This window comes from Apodemus sylvaticus, chromosome 20, assembly GCF_947179515.1.
Source record: "Apodemus sylvaticus chromosome 20, mApoSyl1.1, whole genome shotgun sequence".
In the NCBI taxonomy this organism is placed as follows: Eukaryota; Metazoa; Chordata; class Mammalia; order Rodentia; family Muridae; genus Apodemus; species Apodemus sylvaticus.
Genome location: NC_067491.1, coordinates 30,940,720 through 30,953,235, shown reverse-complemented (window position 1 = coordinate 30,953,235; position 12,516 = coordinate 30,940,720). Strand labels below are relative to the sequence as shown.

Genomic DNA, 12,516 nt, shown 5'->3' with positions numbered 1-12,516 from the left:
CTTTTGTTTGAAACATCCTCTTCTGTTAATATTGTTTCTTAGGTGACGGTGTATTTTCTTCATATATTTTTTTCATAAAGGCTGGATTGTTTTGGAGCTAACCTGATTTGACCACAGCTCACTGCTTGGTGGGAAGTCTTAAATCTCTTATTTGAAGCTAAACAAGATTACTCAAGAGGCTGACATTCAGAAGCTTGCTATTCTTACAGTAGGTTAGGGGCCATGGCGCACCCTCACAGCTCCACTAATTGAACTCTTTGGGTACTTCAGTTGCAAATAGTTAGCTGTTGAAGGGCCTTGCCATGGGTACGCAAGAAATTGCTAACCGCTTGATTTCCCCACGTTAGCCTAATGAGGAAGAATGGGTCACCATGCCAACAAAAACCCCATAGCAATAGGGTTAGAAGCATCCTTCCCTTGATAGTTGCCTCCAATTTAGGGCTCTGTGATACAGTGCGAATCCTGTAGAGTCTCAGAACAAGAAATACGATTCAAAATCAGTGTCACCTCATATGATACATGTAAATAGCCATGCTCATTGAGATTGAATTCCACTTCTTCCATTTAGGAAAACTATTAGTGACATATTAATTTATAATGACTTGTTTTCCTTTTCTGTCGGCTTTTAGATGCCGCTGTAACAAACGCCTACCTATATAATTCTATTTGGTTTTGAAGAATTTTAACTTTAACAGTGTTTTTTAAAAAAAAATAGGCATTACTTTTACAGTAAGTATATGCTTACAAAAAAAGTCTGGAAGCTAATACTCGGTGCTTTATGTACGTTATTGTTTATTGTGTTATCACCATCTTGCATTCAGACATACATAAGATAGTATTAACGAAACCGATCATTTATGTAGATTTCCTCCTCTTCCCCTCCCCATTTTAAACCTAGCATCCCATGGCATTCCTTACCCCATGTAAAAGAAAACATTACATTTATTTGCTATAGCCTCATGGTCTTGGTCATGACCGTTTTTTGAGCCTTTTGCTAACTTTGCTTTAAGCCTCCTGGTGAGCTACTGTGTAGAGTTTGTCTTCACTTTCAGTTTGTCATTCTAAAACCAAATTAGACTGCTTTGAATTTCGAGAAGGAAAAAACTCATTTATAAAGTGACAGGGTCATCACTGGATATTGAGGATAAAGGCTTCCAGCAGGACAGCACCTTTTGATCTTCTGGGAGAGGCTGCTTTTTTATGTTTCTCAACAGGCAAGAGTTTTCCTTCTAATACTCCTACCTTGATACTGATCTGGGTAAGAAGTCATCATACATAGGTCACATGTAGGTTGTGGGTAAGAATTATATGTTATTTCTTCTTTTTAGGTATAGAATGCATACAAATTATTTAGCATTCTTTTACAAAAATAGATGGATGTGCTAGGTTCTAAACCATAGTATTTTATTTATTTTTAGTATTATTTATTTAGTATTTTATTTATTTACAAGTAGTATTACTGTAACTTTTATAATTTACTCTTGTTCCCCATTAAAATATTTTCTTTTATTATTATTATTTTTATTTTGGGGTCACAGCGTCATGTGGTCCTGATTGGCTGCACACTTGCTTAATAGAACAGTTTAGCTTCAAATTGACACTTATGTGCCTGCCTCTGCCTCACATTTGTAGGTACTAAAGACAGTACCACCATGACCACTCTAATTTTCCATGTTTTCTTAATATCTATAATTACTTTGCTATGGTTACCATGATTTTTTTATAGAAATTTCCTTAAGTTGACAAGAACATTAAATAAAGACAAGAAATACAAAGGTTTGGACATACATTATCAATAGTTTTACATCTCTTTACTCAGACTGAAAGATCTATGAATCCCAGAGCCTGAGATGTGTAGATATTGAGGTAAATGATTAACATTGGCCCCCAAACTTTTAAAACTCATTTCTTGCTTGTCTTTATTTCAACATTTTAAATTTTGTTAAGCTGAATCCTCACCCCTGATGTCCCCCAAGAAGGCTCATAAAGAAAACAATATTAACATGACATTAAGTCACCATATGTAAATCTTGACTAAGTAAAAACACAGAAATGTTGCATTAAGAGAGAATTGCCTTGTGTAGCCTCAGTTGGAGAGGATGTGCCTAATCCTATAGAGATTTGAAGCACCAGGGAAGGGGGCTGCTGAAATGGGGGTGGGGGAAGCACCCTCTCAGAGGCAAAGGGGAGGTGGAATGGGATCAGGAACTATGGGAGGAAGGACCGTGAGGGGGGAAACATCTGGAATATAAATAAAATAATTAATTAAAAAATAGAAATATAAATGTTTTTAAAAGAAAAATGAAAGTGTTTCTTTATGGCTCGAGGTAACTCTGTGTATCTGTGTCTGTCTGTCTGTCTGTTTCTGTCACCATCCCTCTCTACTCACTTTCCCCATCTCTTTGTAAATCAAATTCCTAAGTTCTACAGCACATATTTTCTTGAATGCAATGTAAGCTATAAGTAACAAGAGAAACCAAAGCATTTTTACACAAAACTAACTCAAGCACAGCTTGTGCCAACTAAGGCTTTCTTCAAGTGTTAACTCCTTTATTGCTCACAAAATGACATTGATCTACAGCATGGAATCTAAGTTCTTTTTTTAATTAATCATTTTATTTGTTTACATTTCAAATGTTATTCCCCTTGTCTCCCTTCCACAAACCACCCAATCCCATTCCCCTCTCTTTTGCCTCAAAGAGAATGCTCACCCACCCACTTCTGCCTCATCCTCTACCATTCCCCCTCTCTGGAGCATCAAGTCTCTATAAGACCAAGCTCTTCCCCTCCCACTGATGCCAGATAAGGCACTCCTCTGTTACATATTTGGCGGGAAGCATGGACCGGCCTATATATACTCTTTGATTGGTGAGCTAGTCCCTGGGAACTCCAAGGGGTCCAGTTAGTTGATACAGAGTTGTTCTTCCTATGGGGTTGCAATATCCTTCAGTTCCTTCAATTCTTCCCCTAACTCTTCCAATGGGGTCCCTCGGCTCAGTCCGATGGTTGGCTGTGAGTATCTGCATCTGTCTTAGGTGCTGATAGAACCTCTCAAAGTCGAGAAGCACATCTTGGCTTCAGCAAGGTTTGATATCTGCAGATGAAATGGATCACATGGTGGGACAGTCTCTGGAGGGCCTTTCCCTCAGCCTCTGCAACATTTTTGTCCCTGTACTTCTTTTAGACAGGGACAATTCTGGGTTAAAAAATTTTAGATGGGTGGGTGGCCCCATCCTTCCCCCTTGGGCCATGCCTATGTCCTGGAGGTGGTCTCTTCAGGTTCTGTTGGGTATTTTGCCTAATGTCATCCCTATTAAGTCCTGGAAGCTTCTTGCATCCCTGATGTCTTGGACTTTTTAGTGATTCAACCTATTTCCCACACCCTACTGCTACTAATTTCTCTTTGTTTTACTGGCCCTCTGGACTTCTCTTCCTGTTGCTTCCCATAACTGCCCCCCCTTTTTCTCCCCCTTCCCTGCCCCACCCAGATCGCTCCCTCCATCTGCTTTGTTCTTAATAAGTTCAAATATGTTTCTAATCCTTTGGAAAACATTTTCTTCAAATTGACAAGGAAAATTACTTCAGTCTCCACACTAGTAATGTGAAAATTGTAGAAGGATTTTTCAGAACTACTAAGATACCAGAAAAGCATACAATGTAAATAAGCGGTGAACATGAGGTTTATAGTTGACAACTTTTTCACTAAATGACACACTAAATGTATTAAAGAGCAACCCATCCCTTAATAAATAAATATGTGAAATTAATCTCAAAATATCAAAATGACCACCTATATTGGAAGCACAAAGGAAAGCTTATAAGGAGATCTTGGCATGATAATTGGTGCTGGTACTTTTGTGGAGGCCTGTGGTGTACTGTTTTCCCCCATGATCCTCTTTGATAAAAAGCAAAAATAAAAATATCCCCTAACCAAACAAAATAAACCAAACCAAACCAAACCAACCAAACAAACAAATGAAAAGAAGAAGAGAGAAGCAAAATGCAGCAAACCCATGTAAGCTAACCCACCTAACACAACTCTCCCTGTAGTTAATGAAAAACCACTCTTGATGAACACAGACTCAATATAGTCTTCTGATCTCAGATGTCCAGAGACTTGGGTGAAAGTGAAAAGAAATATGTAAATCTCAATGAAACAAAAATGTAAACATTCTGCCTTGGAGTGTTACACCCATCATGAGACTCATTTTTGGCAAACTAATGAGAATAAATTACTTAAGCATAAGGCTCATTTAATTCCAAATTAAGCCCTTGGCAATGAGAGTGGTTCTAAGAATAAAGTAGATAAAAATCAGTTCCCGAAAGCTCTGACAGAGGAGTCTGCAGACATAACAAACCGTACACCATCTATTTTGTATCCATCATTTATCCCTGAAGCCAAAGCTTTCTTTTTTATCAATAATATAGAATTTCTTTTAGCTCTCCTCCTGCTTCAAGTAGTCCTCACTGGATCTTCACCCTAAAATAAAAATATAAGTCCATAACAGATTGAACAATGGTGACAAAAAATACATGTGCAAAAGTATAATCAGGAATTATTTCCAGCTACAATATATTTTTGTGGTTAATGATATATATATATATATATAAAATCAAATTTTCTGTGAAGGTAATCTATTTCACTTTAAAAGAAAGAGTTTCCCTAATAAATAGCTTCTAGGAAAGATTAGGAATCTTCCCCTCCCCCCCCCCCCCCACACACACACTGAGAAACAGATAATACAAAAGAATTTTAATGTCTGGTATTTTAAAAGACACAAAGAAGGTCAAAGAAGAGCCCTAATCTTTGTGATGAAAGAATTTGAAGATTGGCATGATAAAAACTTTTCTCTATTAAAATAGAAAAGTTCTATTTTACTCTGGTTCTATAACATACAATAATATTTCCCATTAAAGTCCACAACCAACAGAAGTCATTAGTACATCAGGTGAACGTAGAACTTAGTGTAATAAATCACTTAGAGATTAAATTTCACCAATGGTAGCTTTATCAGATTATAACTCACTAAAAGTTTTCATAAAGGAGACAGTGGACATAAGAATCTAGATATCAAAACATATATACGGTATCCTATTTGACACAACATGATTTTCTAAGTAAAACCTAATATACATGTTTGACTTAAGAAAATTCTCTCTCTCTCTCTCTCTCTCTCTCTCTCTCTCTCTCTCTGTGTGTGTGTGTGTGTGTGTGTGTTTGTGTGTGTAATACTAAATATCTGTATGTGCATATGGTGTGGCCCAAGATGGATATCCAGTGGCATACTCTACATTTATTTTGAGACAGTAGACTGATAACTTGGAACTTACTGATTGGCTAATGAGGTCTCTGGGATACTCCTATTTGTTTCTCTGAAGATTATAAGTGTGCACCACCCTGCCCAGATTTTACAACCAGAAATTCCGAGTCAGGTTCTCACGCTCACATACCAAACACTTTACTCACTGAGCTATCTCCCCAGTCTTCCTTTTCGTATTTCACTTATAATCAAACTGTTAGCTTATTGAAGCCCTCAGAATCATTATGTGTACATTTGACACCAGAGGTAACTATGATCATTGGATTTAGAATGAAAAAGTTGCAGAATGAAAAGTTTAGAATGAAAAGAAACTTAGCATCATGATTGGCATATTTATTATTTTTACTTAAATTCTCATTAAAATTTTTGCTTATTCACATCTGAAATAATGTTTACCTTGTATCCAGATCTCTCCTTCTAATACAAATTTCTAATATGTTTCTACAATCAGAATGCAGATTGTCGCTATTGAGTATATTGATCAGGCAAGTTTTGAATCCAGTACACACAAGTGTAGGCATGTGGTTCTCATGTCAAAACATCTTAGGCTATTTTTTGTTTTTTCTTTCTGCTTAAACTTGGCATTACTGCATCGGTCTCTATTGCAGTACTCTTCTCTATGGCACAGTTCCAGAGCCAGCTAGGTGTCTTTCATCAGATGAATAAAGTTAGAAATCATCAGTTAGAACCTTTACTCAGTCATGAAGAGTAAGGAAACTATGTCAATTTCTTTGAAATGGATGCAATTGAAGATCATTAATATTAAAATAATTTGGACTCAGACACATTTTTGAAAAATTTTTCTTCCCTCCCCCTTGTGGCCTTTAAACACTTTGCATATTTTGCACCATGACTTTCTCTAGCTGTGCCTCTGCAGGCTGACTTGTTTTGTTTCATTACTGTGTAGTAATTCATATTGATTATGTACACAAGTACATAATTTTTCCGTTAATTGCCTCATGGCTTCTAATCATAAGGGCTGACTAAACTTTATGACTATAATGCTGTATTGAATTTTTTAAAATTATCTTGTTTTAATTTTTGGCTTTATGAGTCGTTGCATTATTGTCTTTGTGTTTAAGACTATATATTTTTAATTAGCTTACATGTAACAAACACACATTACCAACTATAGTTGATACCGTTGTTAATTTTTCTATAAGTTTTCAAATATTCCATCAATGCTATATAATATCTTTTAACCTAACCTCTTTGATTACTCATTTAAAGTAATTTCAGTGGCATTTGTATCCAGTTCTTTTTTGTTTTTTTTAGCTTTAAGTGTACTATACATTTTCATTGTAATTCTTTTCTTCCTCTCCTCCTCCTCTTCTTTCTTCTTCTTCCTTTGTGGCTTTCTGAGAGTTTCTCTGTATAGCCTTGGCTAGCAATTTCTTAAATACCATTTATTTCCATTAATCTTTATGATTAAGAGCTTAAGGAATTCTAGGGCTAAATTGCCTCTTTAGGTTTTAATATGATTTGCTGATCTCACCCCAAATACTATCTTTTATACTTTTCTCACATCCATTGTATCTTAGACTTCCTGACTCATTTATTGAGAATTAAACTTATCTTAGAGCCTGAGAGCATGGCATATGTTTCATTGTCATATCTATAGAATTAGAGAAATCTGCCATAAATATTCACATATTTAGCAAAGGTCCAAATCTCAGCATTTTCACTGTCTAGATAAGAATCTGCAGTTATGGATGGAGTTATTATTGGTTTAGGCTGTACTAGGGCATGCATATTTTTATTTCTGTTTTGAAAAAAATCATTTATGTTTGTATGTATGCATGTTTTTCTTGCATGGCAGTACCTATGGGTGCCACAAGAGGACACTGGTTCCCCTGAAATTGGAATTTCTGAAGGTGGTGCGCTGCAGTGTGGGTGCTTGGGATCAAACCTGGGTCCTCTGGAAGAGTAGCCATTTTTTCCACAGTCTTCTCTCTAGTGCCAGGGCAGTTGTGCTGTTAAAAGCTGAGAATGGGTTCTCGTCCTCCCACAGTGGCTTTCAGGTAGTATTTGACATCTGAATGTGAGCCTCCATCCTTAGGACCTTTGCATTACCATGCACAGAATTGTACCTGTTCCAGGTAGCTGGCTATGCTTCAGCTATTAAGTGGCATTCTTTCCTAAGTTCCCTTTCAGTCCTTGAACTCTGTCCATGTTTAATGCTGTCAAATATGTAAACTTAGCTTTTGTTTGTGTGTATGTGTGTTTGCTGGATTTAGCTTTTAAGTCTTTGATGTCAACTCATCGGAATCCTGTGTCTTGTCCATCTCAGAAACAACCCTATTGGGTAGTTTGCTACATCAGACCAAGAGGAAAAATTAAAAAAACAAAACAAAACAAAAAAACACCAAAGCAGCTGTTGTGTAGCCTCAACTATAACTGTGATCAGAAAATTTTAAGTTATTAGGGGAACCTGAGCAAAACTGGGAAAGTTTCCTTTTAACAAAAAAAAAATCAATACTTGATTCAATGAAATTTTTTTATCTTGAATGTATGCATGAATCAGATTATAAATATTAAGTTAGAAATTAAAACTCTCAAAGATCTTTAAAAGAAAATGAAGAAAGGGGTCGATTTATTTATTTATTTATTTATTTATTTATTTATTTATTTATTTATTTTTCTGTATTCTTTGTTTATATTCTGAATGCTTTCCCCTTTCCCAGTTCCTCCCTCCCGATAGGTCTCATAGGCCCTCTTCCCTCCGCCCTTTTCCCAATCACCCTCCTTCCCTTTCCCTGTCCTGGTATTCCCCTATAATGCTGGATCAACTCTTTTCAGAGCCAGGGCCCTCTCTTTCCCTCTTTTTGAGTATCATTTGATATGCTGTGTCTTGAGAATTCAGAGCTTCTGGACTAATTAATATCCATTTCCCTAATTTATTTCTCAGTCTGCTTATCCTTTGAGTATATAAAGGCTACTGATTTGCTTGAGTTGATTTTGTAACCTGCTACTTTGCTGAAGTTGTTTATCAGCTGTAGGAGTTCTCTGGTAGAGTTTTTCTGGGTCACTTAAGTAGACTATCATATGATCTGCAAATAGTGATAGTTTGACTTCTTTCTTTCTAAATCCCAGCACTTGAGAAGCAGAGGCAGGCAGATTTCTGAGGTTGAGGCCAGCCTGGTCTACAGAGTGAGTTCCAGGATAGCCAGGGCTACACAGAGAAACCCTGTCTCAAAAAACCAAAAAAAAAAAAAAAAAAAAAAAAAAAAAAAAAAAAAGAAAGAAAGAAAAAATAAAAAAGAAAAGCCCATGGAAGGCCCAGTCAATTTCTTTACCGCTTTTTATAGCTTTCACTGAGAGAGAATTCAGAGGTGCCAGACAATAGATTCAATGCCCTTTTAGTAGTACCACTTTTTTCTCCATTTTGCATGGCATTGGAATGAATGTTTCAGAACATGAGGTTCTGATATCTTACGCTTCCCATATACACTCACTCTCTCTCTCTCTCTCTCTCTCTCTCTCTCTCTCTCTCTCTCTCTCTCTCTCGGAAGTAGGTTGTTAGATATCATCATATGCTTTGGCTTTATTTATATATGTACATATATTCATTTTTAAAAGTTTCACTATATTATTATATAATATATTAATATAGTATATATTATTTTAAAGATTTGTTTATTCATGTATATGGTTGTTTCTATGCAAATCAACTCATCAAAAGAGGACATCAGATCCCATAGGACTACAGTTATACAGTCATTAGCTCTGATGTGATGGCTGGAACCTGAACTCAGGACGTCTGGAAGAGCAGCCAGTGCTCCTAGGCACTGAGCTTTCTCTCTATCTGTGTTATATTTCTTTTTAGCTCAGGCTTGCGAGTCAATGTCAGGCCATGTGCTTGTTCAGCAAACATTCTTACTGCTGAACTACATCACCACCTTTGGTGCCTCACTGACAGTATCTGTTTCTCTCTGGCTAGCTTTGAACTTATGACCTTCCAGCCTGGGCTTCTATATAGCTAACACTGGATTGCATTACTGTCCAGCTGTGTTGTACTCTAGTTAAAGAAATTAAGCAGAAAATTCTTATGAACACAGATGTTTTGTGTGTGTGTGTGTGTGTGTGTGTGTTTGGAGAGGGTATCGTCTGATTCTTCTTTTCTTAAGGAAATCCATAATTCAAACTTAAAGACTGAACATTGAAAAAACATTTTTATTATATTTTGTTATTAGACATTGTATTTTATTAATGTTGGTGAACAAGGAGATTTAACATGATGATATCAAAACTGTCCTGGGTGTGGCTCTAGTCCCTGTGCCTTAGACCTGAGCAGATATAACTGTTCTTTGCTTCCTCTATGAAATCTAAATTTATAAAATAAAAGGAGATTGTCATCAGGTAACTGCTGTTTCACATGCAATGCCAAGTACCATAGAACTCGCCTTTCCTTTTGACCTGACACTGGGAAGGAAATAATTGAATTCATTTCATAAACGGTCAGAACTTGGATGCTTTGGTCATTGATGTTTTAGATAGGGAATTGTAGAAGGGAAAGACACTTACCCAAACTTATATACAAACTAGGGTTCTCATCACTTTTTTCTTTAGACGAAAGTTTCACTAAGCAGATTTTAAAAGAGATTCAAAAATGAAGTCATGGTTTAAGTGCCCCTTTACAAGTGCTTCAGCTGTGAATGCTAAATGTTCTCATGTTGCGGTGGTGATGATTATGTTGACTCTTCTCCCTCTCTTTTGCTTTCAGAGGAAGAACTTGTCTCTTTTTCTCAGCATTAGCTTGTTAACATTGTGGGGGACCAGCCTTTTGGGTGCCCGGTTATACTGGATGGGCAACAAACCACCAAGCTTTTCCAACTCGGACAATCCCGCCGCTGACTCAGACAGCCTGCTGGCTCGCACCCTCACCTTCTTCTATTTACCCACCAAGAACCTCTGGCTATTGCTCTGCCCGGACACCCTGAGCTTTGATTGGTCCATGGATGCCGTGCCTCTTCTCAAAACAGTTTGTGACTGGAGAAACCTACACACCGTGGCCTTCTATTCTGGACTTCTCCTCCTTGCCTACTGTGGTTTGAAGAACCCAAGTTTAGAAGGAGAGTGTAACGGGAAAGCCGTGACAAACGGCAAGCAGAGTGCAAATGGTCATAGCTGCCACTCAGACATGGAGTTCCGGAACTCAGAAATTAAGCCCAGCTTTGCATCCAAAGTAGAGAATGGAATTAAAACTTGTGTACCACAGAGAACTCGGCTCCCTTCCACTGAGAACATTGTTATTCTGTCCTTGTCTTTGTTGATAATACCTTTTATTCCTGCTACGAACCTGTTTTTCTATGTCGGCTTTGTAATCGCAGAGCGAGTCTTATATATTCCCAGTATGGGCTTCTGCCTTCTGATCACAGTGGGTGCCAGAGCCCTGTATGTCAAAGTACAAACAAGGTTTCTCAAGAGCTTGGTTTTTTATGCTACAGCAACGTTAATTGTCTTCTATGGACTCAAGACTGCGATCAGGAACGGAGACTGGCAGAATGAGGAGATGCTGTATAGGTCAGGGATCAAAGTAAACCCAGCCAAAGGTAATGCATCATTTTATGCTTTCTGCCTGGATACTAGGCACTTGCAGTCTTCTTAGTGCATTGTTTCATGCATTAAAGCACAACGTTGCAGATGAGAACCTTTTATGCGAAACCTGTATCTTCCATTCTTATTTTCGAAGAGACACATTATATAACCAGTTTAGACACATTTAGCATTCTGTGCTTGCTATAGGAAACTCATTTCCTTGTGTTCCTGATTATGCCTTCACAGAAAAAAATTAGAACTTGTGTTGACTGGAAATAGAGTGTCATAATAATTTAGGAGAATGTTTACTGTCTACATTTTAAAATGAATGAATAATAGTAATATTTGTCTCTTTGATTATAGAATGAAAGCTAGTTTATCTCATTTAAACATACTCCAGGTATTGTTTGTCAAGCTTTGCCTGAGGAAATGCCACAAGACTTGTGAGATGAGCTGCCTCTGAGTCTCACTATTGTGACTTAGGTGTAGCTGTGATCGATGTAAGGTTTGCAGAGGTTAAACATGCTCCTGGCTACCATTAGTTAAAGTAGTCAGTGCATTCCTAATTTAAGATGTCTTAAGTAACTTAAGGGAAAAAGAATCCATTCTATACTGTAAAATAAGAACAGAGACTGTACCTTTATTGCTTTTAGTGTAGAAACAATTATTTTAACCAATCTCCAAATGGATGGACACAGCAAAATCTAGTTCTTGTTAAAACACAAAATTATTAACCAAAAGCTGTTATCACAGTTTAGACAATTTAGATATTGGTGGAAATAAGAGAAAATGGGGAAATAAGGTTCCCTTTTAGTGCAGATATACATCATAGTAAATTATGTCATGGTAAAGCCCCCTGGAGCTGAAGCCCCTGGAGCTGTAGACTCCTGTAATCTGCTTTGTATGAGTGGAACGCAGATCTTGTGGAAGAGCAGCAAGTTCTCTTACCTGCTTAGCTATGTCTTCAACCTGGGTTGCAGAGGTTTTTAATGAGAATAAGAGAACAGTTGAGATCGTTCATCCCATGAATGTTGTCCAACCCCAAGACTTGTTAAAAATGGTTGCACTCAAACCCAAGGCTCGTTAAAATGATTGCAGTTGCTCTTCTGAGGATGGTGCTTGAGGCACTCAGGATGGTCCAGCGTTTGACATAACATCATAGGCTTTCCTACAATACAGCAGTCTGGCAACAGGATTGTTTACCTTCACACCGAGAAGGTTGGGGAAATCACCCAAATCTGCACGTGGCATGTGCCCAGCCAGACTTTGAGGGGTTCGTGCCTTGAGACCCCAAGTCCTCATGAGCTTCTCTAAGACTAAGAAGCACATCAGCAAGGCCTATGGTGGTCTCATGTGCACCAAGTGTGTCCATGACAGGATCAAGCTGGCTTTCCTAATTGAGGGGCAGAAAATCATTGTCAACGTGTTGAAGGGACAAGCAGAGTCAGAAAGAAAAATAAATATGCAACATTTTTAAGTAATAAAAATCAAGACTTGAAAAAAATGATTGCAGTTTTCATAGAATGGTTTTCAGATAGTTTTCCTTTGGTGGTCTAGTCTATTTTCTTGTCACCTCAAACTGAAGGATGTGAAAAAGCAAAATCTTCTGGACCATTACTTGAATCGCCATATTGTTTTGGGGGGGATTTATTAAAAT

General features: G+C 37.4%; 1 protein-coding gene across 3 annotated transcripts in view; it reads left to right on the top strand.

Moving 5' to 3' along the window:
- Tmtc2 (transmembrane O-mannosyltransferase targeting cadherins 2) overlaps positions 1–12,516 on the top strand; it is a 427,423-nt gene that overhangs the window by 207,494 nt on the left and 207,413 nt on the right. For all 3 annotated transcript variants that reach the window (XM_052165621.1, XM_052165622.1, XM_052165623.1), the window contains exon 3: positions 10,045–10,873. In XM_052165621.1, coding sequence (XP_052021581.1) covers positions 10,045–10,873 — 829 coding nt within the window. The remainder of the gene's footprint in view (positions 1–10,044; positions 10,874–12,516) is intronic.